This window comes from Pelophylax lessonae, assembly GCF_965119305.1.
Source record: "Pelophylax lessonae genome assembly, chromosome: 3".
Classification (NCBI taxonomy): domain Eukaryota; kingdom Metazoa; phylum Chordata; class Amphibia; order Anura; family Ranidae; genus Pelophylax; species Pelophylax lessonae.
Window position 1 is genome coordinate 577,889,716 of NC_138770.1, and position 12,500 is coordinate 577,902,215.

Consider the following 12,500-nt stretch of genomic DNA (forward strand, 5'->3'; position numbering starts at 1 on the left):
ACAGCTCCCACTTCCCATATTTATTTTATCCTTTTATTTAAGATACTTAGGAGTAATGCTGGTGGATCATCTGTAAAGGAAACATTGTTTAATACATCTATGATATGCACACTCTTTCACTATACTCGATTAATCTAAACAAGCAAAAATACCTTACAGATAACCATGGCAAAGTTGTAAAAACTTCTTACATTTTTAAATGGCCATTTTGCTAAGCCTGGTCCTCAATGTAGGCAAGACTTTTCATTTTTTTATTATTATTTACTTTCTTATCGCAACTTCCTTGTGAAAACGAAAACGTACAGAGGAAATGTAGTGTGTGAACGAGATACACACATGATTCGCACATCCATGTTGCATTCGGGTGATCAGGTTAAACATAATCGCTTTATAGAGTTCTCCTTTAACGTCTCTTTATGGCGATTGGAACTTGACATGATCAGTAAATGTTAGATTTTTGCTTTAAATATTTTTTATTTTAATTGTAAATCGTGTGATAATACACCTTTTTGTGTGTGTTATATCGATTATTGGTTAGAAATACTTTTACTTTTGATTAAAGTTTTTGTATTGAACGAATACCTCTTATAATAGCCGGGTAATTCCCATAACTCCCTAAACAGATCCTTAGTTACATTATTGCTACTCTGACTAATGGATTGCTGGTGAAAGTGTAGGCTTTATCTTTACAGGGGATATGTAGTGCAGTTATAATTAAACTCCTAGTTCATTTTTATTATTCCGTATAGACTTTCACGATGAATCAGTGCAGGTATTGTCAGTGAGTAGTAATCCTCCTATGCTGGATGATCACTGTACTAGCACCTGCATTATTACTGCTAATTCTTATTCTTTCTATTATAAATCTTCCTGGTTATTCAGAAGCTGATGACTGCATTTCATTATTCCTCTGTTCCAGTATTACGTTTATCAGACTAATTATTATTATTATCACCATGATCATTAAAAACAGTAATAATATCATGTCCTGGAACCTATCCCACTGTTTAGAATGCTCCTTGTAGTATTCTGTTAGGAGTTGTTCTTCATATGATTACTATTACTTGCGCTCCCAGTTCTGTTACCACTGACAAACTTTATAAAGAAGGAATAGCACCTAGTAATAGTAATGTCCTAGTAGTAATCTTCCTTTAGCAGTAATATTCCTGTGTGTTAAAATATGGTTATTATTTCTCTTTATATTTTTTCCTGTAGCGACATTTTATTTTTATTTGTTTTTGTTTGTTTTCGTTTTTGTTTGTTTTTGCAAGAAGTTTTGTTCTTTGAAAATAACTTTATTACATAGGAATAGACCTGCACACACTGGCAGTGAGGAAGACTCGCTTCCAGTAATATTTGAGTTATCATTTTATTACCTTTCTGTTTTATAATATTGTATTATGTTTGTTGTAAGGAGTGCTAGTCTCCCCAACCTCCAGGAATATTTTTAACACAGGAATATATCTATACTTTGAGTAATAAGTGTATTATAATCGTATCTCTCTGTATTATAATATTACATGTATAGTAATTTTCTGTTCTGTGGTGTTCTTTTGTTTCTTGTAAGAAGTGTTAGCTCTTCAACTTCCAGGAATCTTTATAAATTAGGAATAGACCCATGTACACACTGGCAATGGTAGTGAGGATTAAAGTACCTATTATGAGTAATACTCCTGTGGGGTTTACTACTCCTATTATTTCTCTGTTGTGTATTATTCCTTATGTTTTTATGTTGCTTTTTGTTAGCCCCCCCCCCCCCCCCCCAACTTCCAGGAATCTTTATACATTAGGAATAGACCCATGTACACACTGGCAATGGTAGTGAGGATTAAAGTTCCCATTATGAGTAATACTCCTATGGGTTTTATTACTCCTATTATTTCTCTGTTGTGTGATCTCCCTTGTAGTAATTGTATGTTTTGTGTTGTTCTTATGTTGTTTTTTGTTAGCCCCCCCAACTTCCAGGAATCTTTATAAAGTAGGAATATACCTATGTACACACTGGCAATGTGAGAAATAAAGTTCTCATTATGAGTAATACTCCTGTGGGGTTTACTACTCCTATTATTTCTCTGTTGTGTATTATTCCTTAGGTTTTGTGGTGTTTTTATGTTGCTTTTTGTTAGCTCCCAAACTTCCAGGAATGTTTATAAATTAGGAATAAACCTATGTACACACTGGCAATGTTCGTGAGGATTACAATTCCCATTATGAGTAATACTTCTGTGGGTTTTATTACTCCATTTCTCTGTTGTGTAATCTCCTTTGTAGTAATTGTATGTTTTGTGGTGTTCTTATGTTTTTTGCTAGCCCCCGAACTTCCAGGAATCTTTATAAAGTAGGAATAGACCTATGTACACACTGGCAATGTGAGAAATAAAGTTCCCATTATGAGTAATATTCCTGTGGGGTCTACTACTCCTATTATTTCTCTGTTATGTATTCATCCTTATGTTTTGTGGTGTTCTTATGTTGCTTTTTTTTAGCCCCCCAACTTCAAAGAATCTTTATAAACTAGGAATAGACCCATGTATACACTGGCAATGGTAGTGAGGATTAAAGTTCCCATTATACTCCTGGGTGTTTTTTTTTTTTTACTCCTATTATTTCTCTGTTGTTACATTTCTTGTAGTAATATTATGTTGTTTGGTGTTCTTATATTGCTTGTTGTTAGCTCTCCCAACTTCCATTAATCTTTGTATAACCTAGGAACCCTGGCAATGACATTGAGGATTTATTAATGTTCCCAATTGAGTAAAATTCCTGTTATAATGGTATTATTTCCCTCTTTTATAATATTCCTTGTAGTAACTTTCTGTTTTATGCGGTTTATGTTTCTTGTAAGGAGCATTAGTCCCCCAACTTCCATGAATCTTTATAACCTGGAAATAATTCTGTACACACACACAGTGAGGATTAATGTTCCCATCATGAGTAATATTCTTATGTGTTGTAATCTTATTATTCCTCGTAGTCACAGCCTGCTTTGTGGTAGTAGGTTTCTTGTTAGTCCATCAACTTCTAGAATGCTTTATAATTTGGGACTAGATCTGCACACATTGACAATGAGGATTATTATTTCCATTATGAGTAATATTTTTGTGGATTATAATACTCTTATTATTTCTCTGTGTTTCTAGTATTTACAACAGTCTCATGCGGTAATAATAGTCCATTAATGATCTCCTTTCTTTGTACACTCCAGGTCTGGTTTAAGAACCGCCGGGCCAAGTGCCGGCAGCAGCAGCAACAGCAGAACAGCAGCGCGGGGGCCAAGAGCCGGCCGGCCAAGAAGAAGTGCAGCCCCGCCCGGGAGAGCTCAGGATCAGAGAGCAGTGGTCAGTTCACCCCTCCTGCAGTGTCCAGCTCCGGCTCTTCATCCTCCTCCTCATCTTCCAGCTCCAACTCCTCCGGGAACCCCAGCCTAGGAGCAGCACTGAATGGAAGTACTCCTATAGCCTCCTCCATCTGGAGCCCCGCCTCTATCTCCCCTGGCACTGGCCCCGCCCCTGGCTCCGCGCCCGACCCACTAGGACCAGGAAGCGCCTCCTGCATGCAGCGCTCTGGCTCTTCTTCTGCGGCTTCCTATCCTATGTCCTACAGTCAAGCTGCCGGGTATACCCAGGGCTACCCTACCCCATCTTCCTCCTACTTCGGAGGAGTGGATTGTAGTTCCTACCTGGCACCGATGCACTCTCACCACCATCCCCACCAGCTCAGTCCTATGGCCCCTTCCTCCATGTCCAGCCATCACCATCATCACCATCACCTGAGCCAGAGCTCCAGCCACCACCATCACCACCACCATCACCAGGGTTATGCCAGCACAGGACTACCATTCAACTCCTCTGACTGCCTGGACTACAAGGACCAGACAGCCGCCTCCTCCTGGAAACTTAACTTTAACTCCACCGACTGTCTGGACTACAAAGATCAGGCATCCTGGAGGTTTCAGGTCTTGTGAGATGAGGGCCAAGCACACCTGTCATGGAAAACCCTACAGCATGTACATGGGAAGGAGCCCCCTAGTGGTGGCAACTGGAGGCAATGGTTGGAGTCTGATGGAGGGACAGACCCCCCTCAATGTCAGTTAAATTGTGCCTGGACACTCTCAAAGTGATTTATTTATTCGCTGTCTGAACCTTGGATGTGGACTGTGGTTTCTACAGACAGTATTGTAATAAATCATTCCATGGACCACTTCTACATTTTACTTTTAACCCAAAGCTCCACCATCATACCTAAGTGTATATAGATGGAAGGGACCCCAACCAACCCATCTGCATCAGAACCTGTACAAAGTGCTTTGTCTCCCAAGGTACCTTCTATGGGACTTGTATCCTCTTGCTGCATATGGCAGCTGGAATTTGTAAATATTAGGTCCGTTTCTAGGACCCACTTTATTTTTAGTTAATTATATTGTTTCGAATTAATATCACCTAACCTAAGACCCTCCCTCTTTTTTTCTTTCTGGAGAAACCAAATTCATGATATGAGACTTGGGGGTTTGCAGAACAAGCCACTGCACCCTTCCCACCACAAAGATCTATTACAAAGAAAATTTACACTAGAGACTTCCTGCAAAATGGATGAATATGTGGCACTGAATTTTGTCACCCTCCCCCACCTCCACCCCCCCCCCCACCCTCTCACAAATAAGGCATTTTCCCTGCTGCAGAGGATGCTGGTACCCACATTGAAATGGAGACAGCCATACCTGAGCAGTTCACTAGGAAGTTGTGCAGAAAGTATGGGAACCCCTCCTTTACCTTGTAGTGAACTGTCAAGCTGTTCCCAGCCCCGCCTCCTCTGCAGCCTGTTCTCTGTGTACTGCACATTGTATCTAGTAGATCACCCCATTCTGTACCGCCTCTTTAGTTCAATTGGCCTCACTATTTAATCGATGTCTCCATCCAGCACTTGCCTCATTTGTGTCACTGAAGATTCGGATCTGTTTGTCCCTGTGTAAGTGGAAGAAAAAAAAAAAACAAATGCTTGTAAAACTGAAAAAAAAATGGTATTTCACATCACCCCTACATATCTGCATACCCCCTCTTCCCATAATAATAAAACATCAGACTAATGGATCTGCAGTCTCTGTGTCCTCATTTTGTTACCTGCTGGGTAAAGTACTTCTAAATAGTGGAACTCCACCATGGGGAGGATTTACTAAGGGAAAGGAGACAGATCACTAGCTAAGAGAATAAGCTGAAGCTGTGTTCCCTGCAATTGCCCATTCTCATAAAAATAATTTTTCTGTTTTCTTTTTTCCTCTTGCACTAAATTAGTGAACACATCTTCACTTTATTTACCAAAAAAAACCCAAAAACATTTTTTTAAAGGTGTTTTCACATTGATAAGTGAAAAGTTTCTATCCATTCACACCAAGCGTATTGTTTTTAGGCGTTTTTTCTGTTTTTTTCTTTTTCATTTTCAGGCGTTTATTGCAGGTGTTTGGAAGCAGGTGAGAAATCTTGGCTCGTCCCTGTTCACATCTGAGCGTTTTGACGCTGTAAGCAAAACGCCCAACGCTCAAAAAAGTACATGAGCTTCTTTTTGGGCAGATTACAGGCGTTTTCTATTGGTTTCTATTCAATCTAAAAACGCCTGCACAAAAACCGCCTGTAAATCGTGGTAAAAATCGCGGTAAAAAACGCGCGAAACCGCTACGCTCAGGTGTGAATGTAGCCTCCAGTTCACATGTAGGCATTTTTGGGGAGTTTTTCTGCTCTAGGGTCAGCTCAAAAAACACCCAACAAGACAAATCCTATTCATTTCAATGGTCCCTGTTCACATCTGAGCGTTTTGACCTTTTAAGCAAAACGCCCAACGCTCAAAAAAGTACATGAGCTTCTTTTTTGGCAGATTACATGCGTTTTTATTTTTTTTTCATTGGTTACTAGTCAACCTAAAAACGCCTGTAAAAAACGCCTGTAGCAGCCCCAGCAAAACCCTTTTCATTTCAATGGCCCCTGTTCATATGTTTGAGCATTTTGTCGCCTTATGTTCACATCTTGGCGTTGCTATTTACAGGCGTTTTTTACAGGCGTTTTTAGGTTGACTAGTAACCAATGAAAAAAAATAAAAACGCATGTAATCTGCCAAAAAAGAAGCTCATGTACTTTTTTGAGCGTTGGGCGTTTTGCTTAAAAGGTCAAAACGCTCAGATGTGAACAGGGACCATTGAAATTAATAGGATTTGTCTTGTTGGGTGTTTTTTGAGCTGACCCTAGAGCAGAAAAACTCCCCAAAAATGCCTACATGTGAACTGGAGGCTACATTCACACCTGAGCGTAGCGGTTTCGCGCGTGCAGACCTGCAGACATTGTAATATAAGAAGGCCAAAAAAGCTCATTTACTTTTTTCAGCTACAGGCATTTTGAAAAATGCTCAGATGTGAACAGGGGTCATTTAAATTAATGAGGTTTTACTTGTTGGGTGTTTTGGAACGTTTTTTTGAGCGTCTTTGGAGCTGAAAAAAAAATCAAAAACGCCCAGGTGTGAAAGGTAGATAAGGTTTCACATCCCATTGAAATGACAAAATAATATTCCTTTGGAACACACCAGCAGGGATAAAATATAAATCTATGAGAGCACAAAAAAGGGGTGTTAGTGCTCTGTTTGTTCTAACATTAATGTGTGACTTTTATTTTCCACTTCTATCTTAAACCAAATTCCACAGATCTTTGGGTGGTGACTTGTGTATAGAACATAACAGCTAGAGCAAAGATCTTCCTCAAAGATCAAAATAGTAATAGTAACAAGTTGCCCCGTGTTAAGAAAAAAGTCACAAACATTTCATACATTTATAAATTTGTTACATTTTGTTGTTTTTACAAAAAGAAGAAAAGGTTTAGGAAAGGCTGCCCTCCCCCCAACATTCTGCTGGGCAATCTTGTGGATGTACCTGAACACAAACATGGCTAATCACCCAATCAGATATTTTTATTCCTGACCCTGATTGGGTTTTGATAAACACTGTTTAAACTAAAAAACTGTAAAAAAAAAAAAATGTAACCAAGGTTGCAAATCGATCATTTGTTTTATTTATTACATTTTTTTTTTTTTTACATCATTCATTTTATGTAATTTTTTTTTTTTTAAGAGCATAATTATTTTTTTATACACAACCGCATACATTTTTGATGTTTATTTCTGTCTGGTTATGCAAAAGGTTTTCTGTCTTGCAGTTGTACTAAAATACACAACTCTCTTCAGGAACACTTGCCTATAGACACACAAATTGTTCTCCACTGTTCAGACCCTGCTCTGTATTACGCTCATGAACGCACATAAATGTACAAAAGGGGCCAAACAACACCCCCCCCCCCCCCAAAAAAAAAATTATAAAGATTTAAAAAACATATATTTTTTTTTAAATCAAAATTGATCTTTATTAATTGTTTTTGCCTGTAAACATATGAAAAAGCTTTTAATCTGGTACATTGTTTTTAATCTGGTACATTGTATCAGTTTCCATGCAGACTAGCCTGCACCCTGGGTTTAAAAAAAAAAAACTACCGTTCTCCTGGCAGAAAGAAAAAGCTCATGATGTGTCCATGCACACTAGGCTATTCACGTTTTTTTGAGCTTTATAGTGTCTAGCAACAGAAAAAAAAATAGTTTTTGTAGTTTTTTTTTAAGGGTTTTTCCAGCAAAAAAAAAAAAACACTGAATGCTCCTAAACTCTTCTACTAAAACGCTCCAACAGCTTTTTTTTTTTTTTTTCCTTCATGTACTGTAAAAACGTTATTAAAATGCGAATGATCCTAGTTCCTACAAGCTACTAAAAATATACTACAAGCTGGCACAAAAACACTAAAAATTTTTCATCCAGCATTTTTTTTTTCAAGCATTTTTCGAGCTTATAGAAAATGCTAGTGTGCATGGAGCCAATGAATTTTGGTGGCTCAGGCAAACCACGCATGGGCATATGGACCCAAGAGAACCATACCTGGCCCTAAAGGATGGTAGCTTAGGAGTGTGCATGTGCACAACCTCATAATGACGTTGTGTCCTGCGTTTTTTAAAATGTGTGACTGTCATTGAGAAAGTACACCAACTCCATACATTTTCATTAAGCAGACCATACATGGTTAGATTTTTGGTGAATGTTCATACAGAAGTAGAGATATGTGGATTGTGGAGGAAATGTTGTGTACAGGTAGGTGGTTTAGCCATGAGGGTCCCACCAAGGTCTGTCCCACATTGAGATTTCCTCTTGAAATGTTATTTTTAGGCAGAAAAGAGGACAAGAATGAACTGACACATTTCACTTGCTGAGCAGGTGTGGATTTAGTGTCTGCGGTAAGGAATGAGTTAATACAGGACATTCATGTTGGTATCTGACTGGTCTGCCCCTTCTCCAATACCAGTGTGGGGTACTTACCTAGGACTCCCAGCCTGAGGACTGGAGATAACCAATCTTAGCAGAGCTCCAAGTTGGAGAAAGTTCGGTGCTGACTTCTGCCCAATTTCTAAATTCTCTTACAAACTTTACCATGTTCAATTCAAAGGTCATCCTCAGCTTTTCAGCTTGAATTTATAGCTGGTGATCCTGCCATGATGGTCCTAGTTCAGCACTTCCTTATACAGGGTGACAACGCTCCGTCCCTCTCTCCCAGCTGTTCTCTTGCGTTGTCACCCTGTCACACAGGCTTCTAATGAAGACCCTCAGCTCCTAGATTTTTTTTTTTTACCATTGAATGGCCTGTACACACGATTTTGAAGCGATCATACAAAAATCGGATCATTCGTACACAGCTTCTGCTGGCCAATCACAACAGTTTATCTGATCTTATCTGATCGAATAAGCAGGGACATTTTCCTTGTAGGATACCAGAGCGTATGATTTTCGTTAAATCAGTACAGTTGTCATTCGAAAATACAATACAAATGCACTACAACATATTACATCACTTCTAATTATTTTATTCTATCCTATGAAAATGTTATGAAAATTACTTTAGTAATCCCACCATTTTCATATGCCACTAGCATGCAAATAAAATAAATCTGTTGTCCAATTTTCTGATCGTGTGTAAGAAGCTGATTGGCTACCATGCACAGCTGCACCAGATTTTGCACTCTCCAGTTTAAGTAAATCAACCCATACATTTCAATATACAGGTGTCCATACATGGAACGATTCATATACAATTGTAAAAGTGTTGATTTTTCTGTTCACATCGTTTAGAATCATTTCAATCAAATTGATTGGCTTTGTCTAATTCATAGATTGGGTAATATTGTCCGATTCTATGAAGAATCATTCGATCAGATCATTAGATGTAAGGCCACCATTGCACAGCTGTTACTATTGGAAGACCCATCTCAGACATCACTGGTACACGTCCTATAATGATATTAAGAAGTGGCTGCAAAGAGGTTGCATGAGATCAGCAGCGCTGACATATAACAAGGGATACAAAGGAGACAACACGTGTTCTATTTTATATAACAAATACTATAAAACAAATATAACATATACTATTATTAATGAACACTAAGAAGCATATTTGCAAATGTTTCACTCAAGAGAAACAAGTTTCACCCAGGATTCATATATGTCTTAGGTGTCCTTTTATGAACGGGTGAATTTTTTTCTCCTTTGGCTTCTCTACAGTTCTCTGGGGAAAATGATCACATCTGGCACCCATTTTATGAATCGGAGAACTTCAGTTCGCCCAGGGTGATCAGAGGAGAACGGTTTTCTCGGAGATCTGTGTAGAAGTCAATGGAGCGTCTGTAATCTCGTGAGACAAAGCGAGATTACAGTAGTATGAAAATCCCTCGCGCGCTTTAACAAGCAGAGATAAATTATCACTGCTGAGTACACGAGGTTATAAATAATAGTCCCCTTACATAAATATGTATATATATACACTGAATACACACACACATACATTGTATATATATATACACATTAAATATATATCTACATGTATGTGTGTATATATATACATGTATATATATACATAAATATGGCAGGGGGACATGATTACTGTGTTGGGGGGTCTGAACGAGGAAGAAGGAAGTCCATAATCTTCCTTTTTCCCCCTCAGTTCTCCCCCGATTCTGTCTTCACTCCCTGCTTCACAAGCTCCAGGCTGGTGAACCCGGGAGTGTGAATTCTGGCACAGATCACCAGTGAAGTGCGGGGATCGCAGCTTCATAGTCTGGCCATTTCTGTGTCTGTCAATGACAGATTCCCTGTGTGAAGAGATGATCAGCGGAGAACATGTTCTCCTGCGATCATTTCTGTTTCATAAACTGAGAATGATCGGAAATGAGCTGTGATCAGCAGGATCACTGGTCATCTCCGTTTCATAAAAGGACACCTTAATCGGACTAAAATGAGAATGAATAAATCCTGGGCGAAAGCTGTGTGAATCTTGTGTGAAAACATGTATAATATCATTCAGGGTGTTAGACTGAATTCTACATTCTTCTACTTGTCAGTGACAGTACAGCAGAACCAGCTCAGCAGACAGCAGGCATTTGGCTGGAGTTGTCTGTCTGGAATAAATAAGGGTGGGGTAGGGGGTAGGATTGGATTTGTGGCCCCTTTCTGAGCTCTTCTTAGATGTGCTCCGGATCATGGGGTGATCTTGTCCTTCCAGCCACCTGGCAGCCCCTCCAGAGCTGGGCTCCAAGCAGCAGGGACAGAGCCTAATCAGCAGCCTCATAATTGGCACTACTCCTCTCCTCTCCATCCTTACCCATGTTATATAGTATTATTACTGCACCCCATTAATACTGCAACTACAAAGATTTGTCATAGCCAGATCACTGTAAAATATTTCCTTTGCAGCAAATTTCCTTGCATTAAACTCTGCAGTGCAAACAGTTTGGAGTTCAGTAATCCGCTATATTGGCCAACTTATTAACCACATGCAAGTTTTCTGGGAGCCTTATAATAAAGAGGATCACCCAGACTTCAAATATTCTTTATTAATCAATACCTAACACAGCGCAAAAATACTTCTATGATGGAAGATATTAACACTGAAGTTAAAATAGTAGTAAGAGTTATTTTCAGGTCTTTTATAGTTAAACATTGGTGACCTGATTTTGGAGGAAAAATATTTAGAGAAAAACCACACACACACACACAAATATATATATATATATATATATATATATATATATATATATATATATATACATTATATATATATATATACACTACATTATATATATACACTACATTATATATATATACACATATATATGTGTGTATGTATATATACTGTATATTTCCTAACTGCTCAGTTTTGCATCTTTAACATCCATCAACACTCTGTTAAGTACCTTTTAAATATTAGCATATTGAATATTAAATATTAGCACGTAATTATAGCTGATGATTCTACATTTTGTGTTACATTTCCTAAATTATTTAGAGAAAAACTATCTTTATATAGATATATATAGATAGATATATATATATATATATATATATATATATATATATATATATATATATATATATATATATATATAGAAAAAAATTATATAGATATACATATTTACACACACACTACACTATATATATATAGTAGTGTGTGTGTAAATATGTATATCTATATAATTTTTTTTCTATGTTTAGTAAAAATCCCCCTATGCACATCTGTGTTTCCACCAAGACTATTGTAGCACAGGTAAAACTGTAAAGTAATAATAAAATAATAATAATAAAAATCTATGTAGCGTATTAATAAATGTATCTGTGACATAGGCTGTGCTGTATTGGATCCATAGCACAGTTCGCAAATATGATAATAGAGTAATTTTCATGGCCCCGCCCACTTTCCCCAAATAAGAATTACCCTTTTTTCCCCATGTGTGATGGGAGTGATGACAGGTATATATTGTACAGACTGCTTCATACAAGTTACACTATAAGACATGGGGGTGTCACAATATCACCTATGATGATGTCAGTAATGATAGGAAGCTCCTTCTATAAAACATAAAAAAAAAAAAACCAAACACATTCCCAGGCAGCACTGAGTAATGGGTACAGATATGGAAGAGAGTGGGATAATACAGATCACCTTCCCGACTAATATATATTATTAGTAATCATTAGAACATGTACAGGATGTATGATCCGATCACATCCGTGTTTTCTTTCTCCGCAATTAAATAATCTGTGTACATTGGCCTCAATAAATAGTGATGATCGGCGATCAGATCCTGCACAATATCGGATACATCACACATTGCACATCCCCAATCATTTCTTTATTTACCCGGCAAATCAGGAAACGATCAGCTGCTGGGTACAAAAAAAAAATCAGACAATTCCTACAATACAAACTAGTGTGTATCACATCACTGTGGAATGGTTTACTAACGAAATCTTTTAACTAAAAGATACAATTCAATTGGGCATTTGCCAATTCATTCTTTCTTTCTTTCTTTCTTTCTTTCTTTCTTTCTTTCTTTCTTTCTTTCTTTCTTTCTTTCTTTCTTTCTTTCTTTCTTCTCTCTGC

At 37.8% G+C, this 12,500-nt stretch overlaps 1 protein-coding gene across 1 annotated transcript in view; it reads left to right on the top strand.

The window, feature by feature from the left end:
* The window catches only part of LOC309551151 (homeobox protein OTX1 B-like), a 10,098-nt gene extending 6,056 nt beyond the window's left edge, over positions 1-4,042 (top strand). Inside the window, exon 4 of the mRNA XM_082251630.1 lies at positions 3,206-4,042. Within this exon, the coding sequence (XP_082107756.1) occupies positions 3,206-3,964 (759 nt within the window). The 3' untranslated portion in view covers positions 3,965-4,042. The remainder of the gene's footprint in view (positions 1-3,205) is intronic.
* The last annotated feature ends 8,458 nt before the right edge of the window (positions 4,043-12,500 follow it).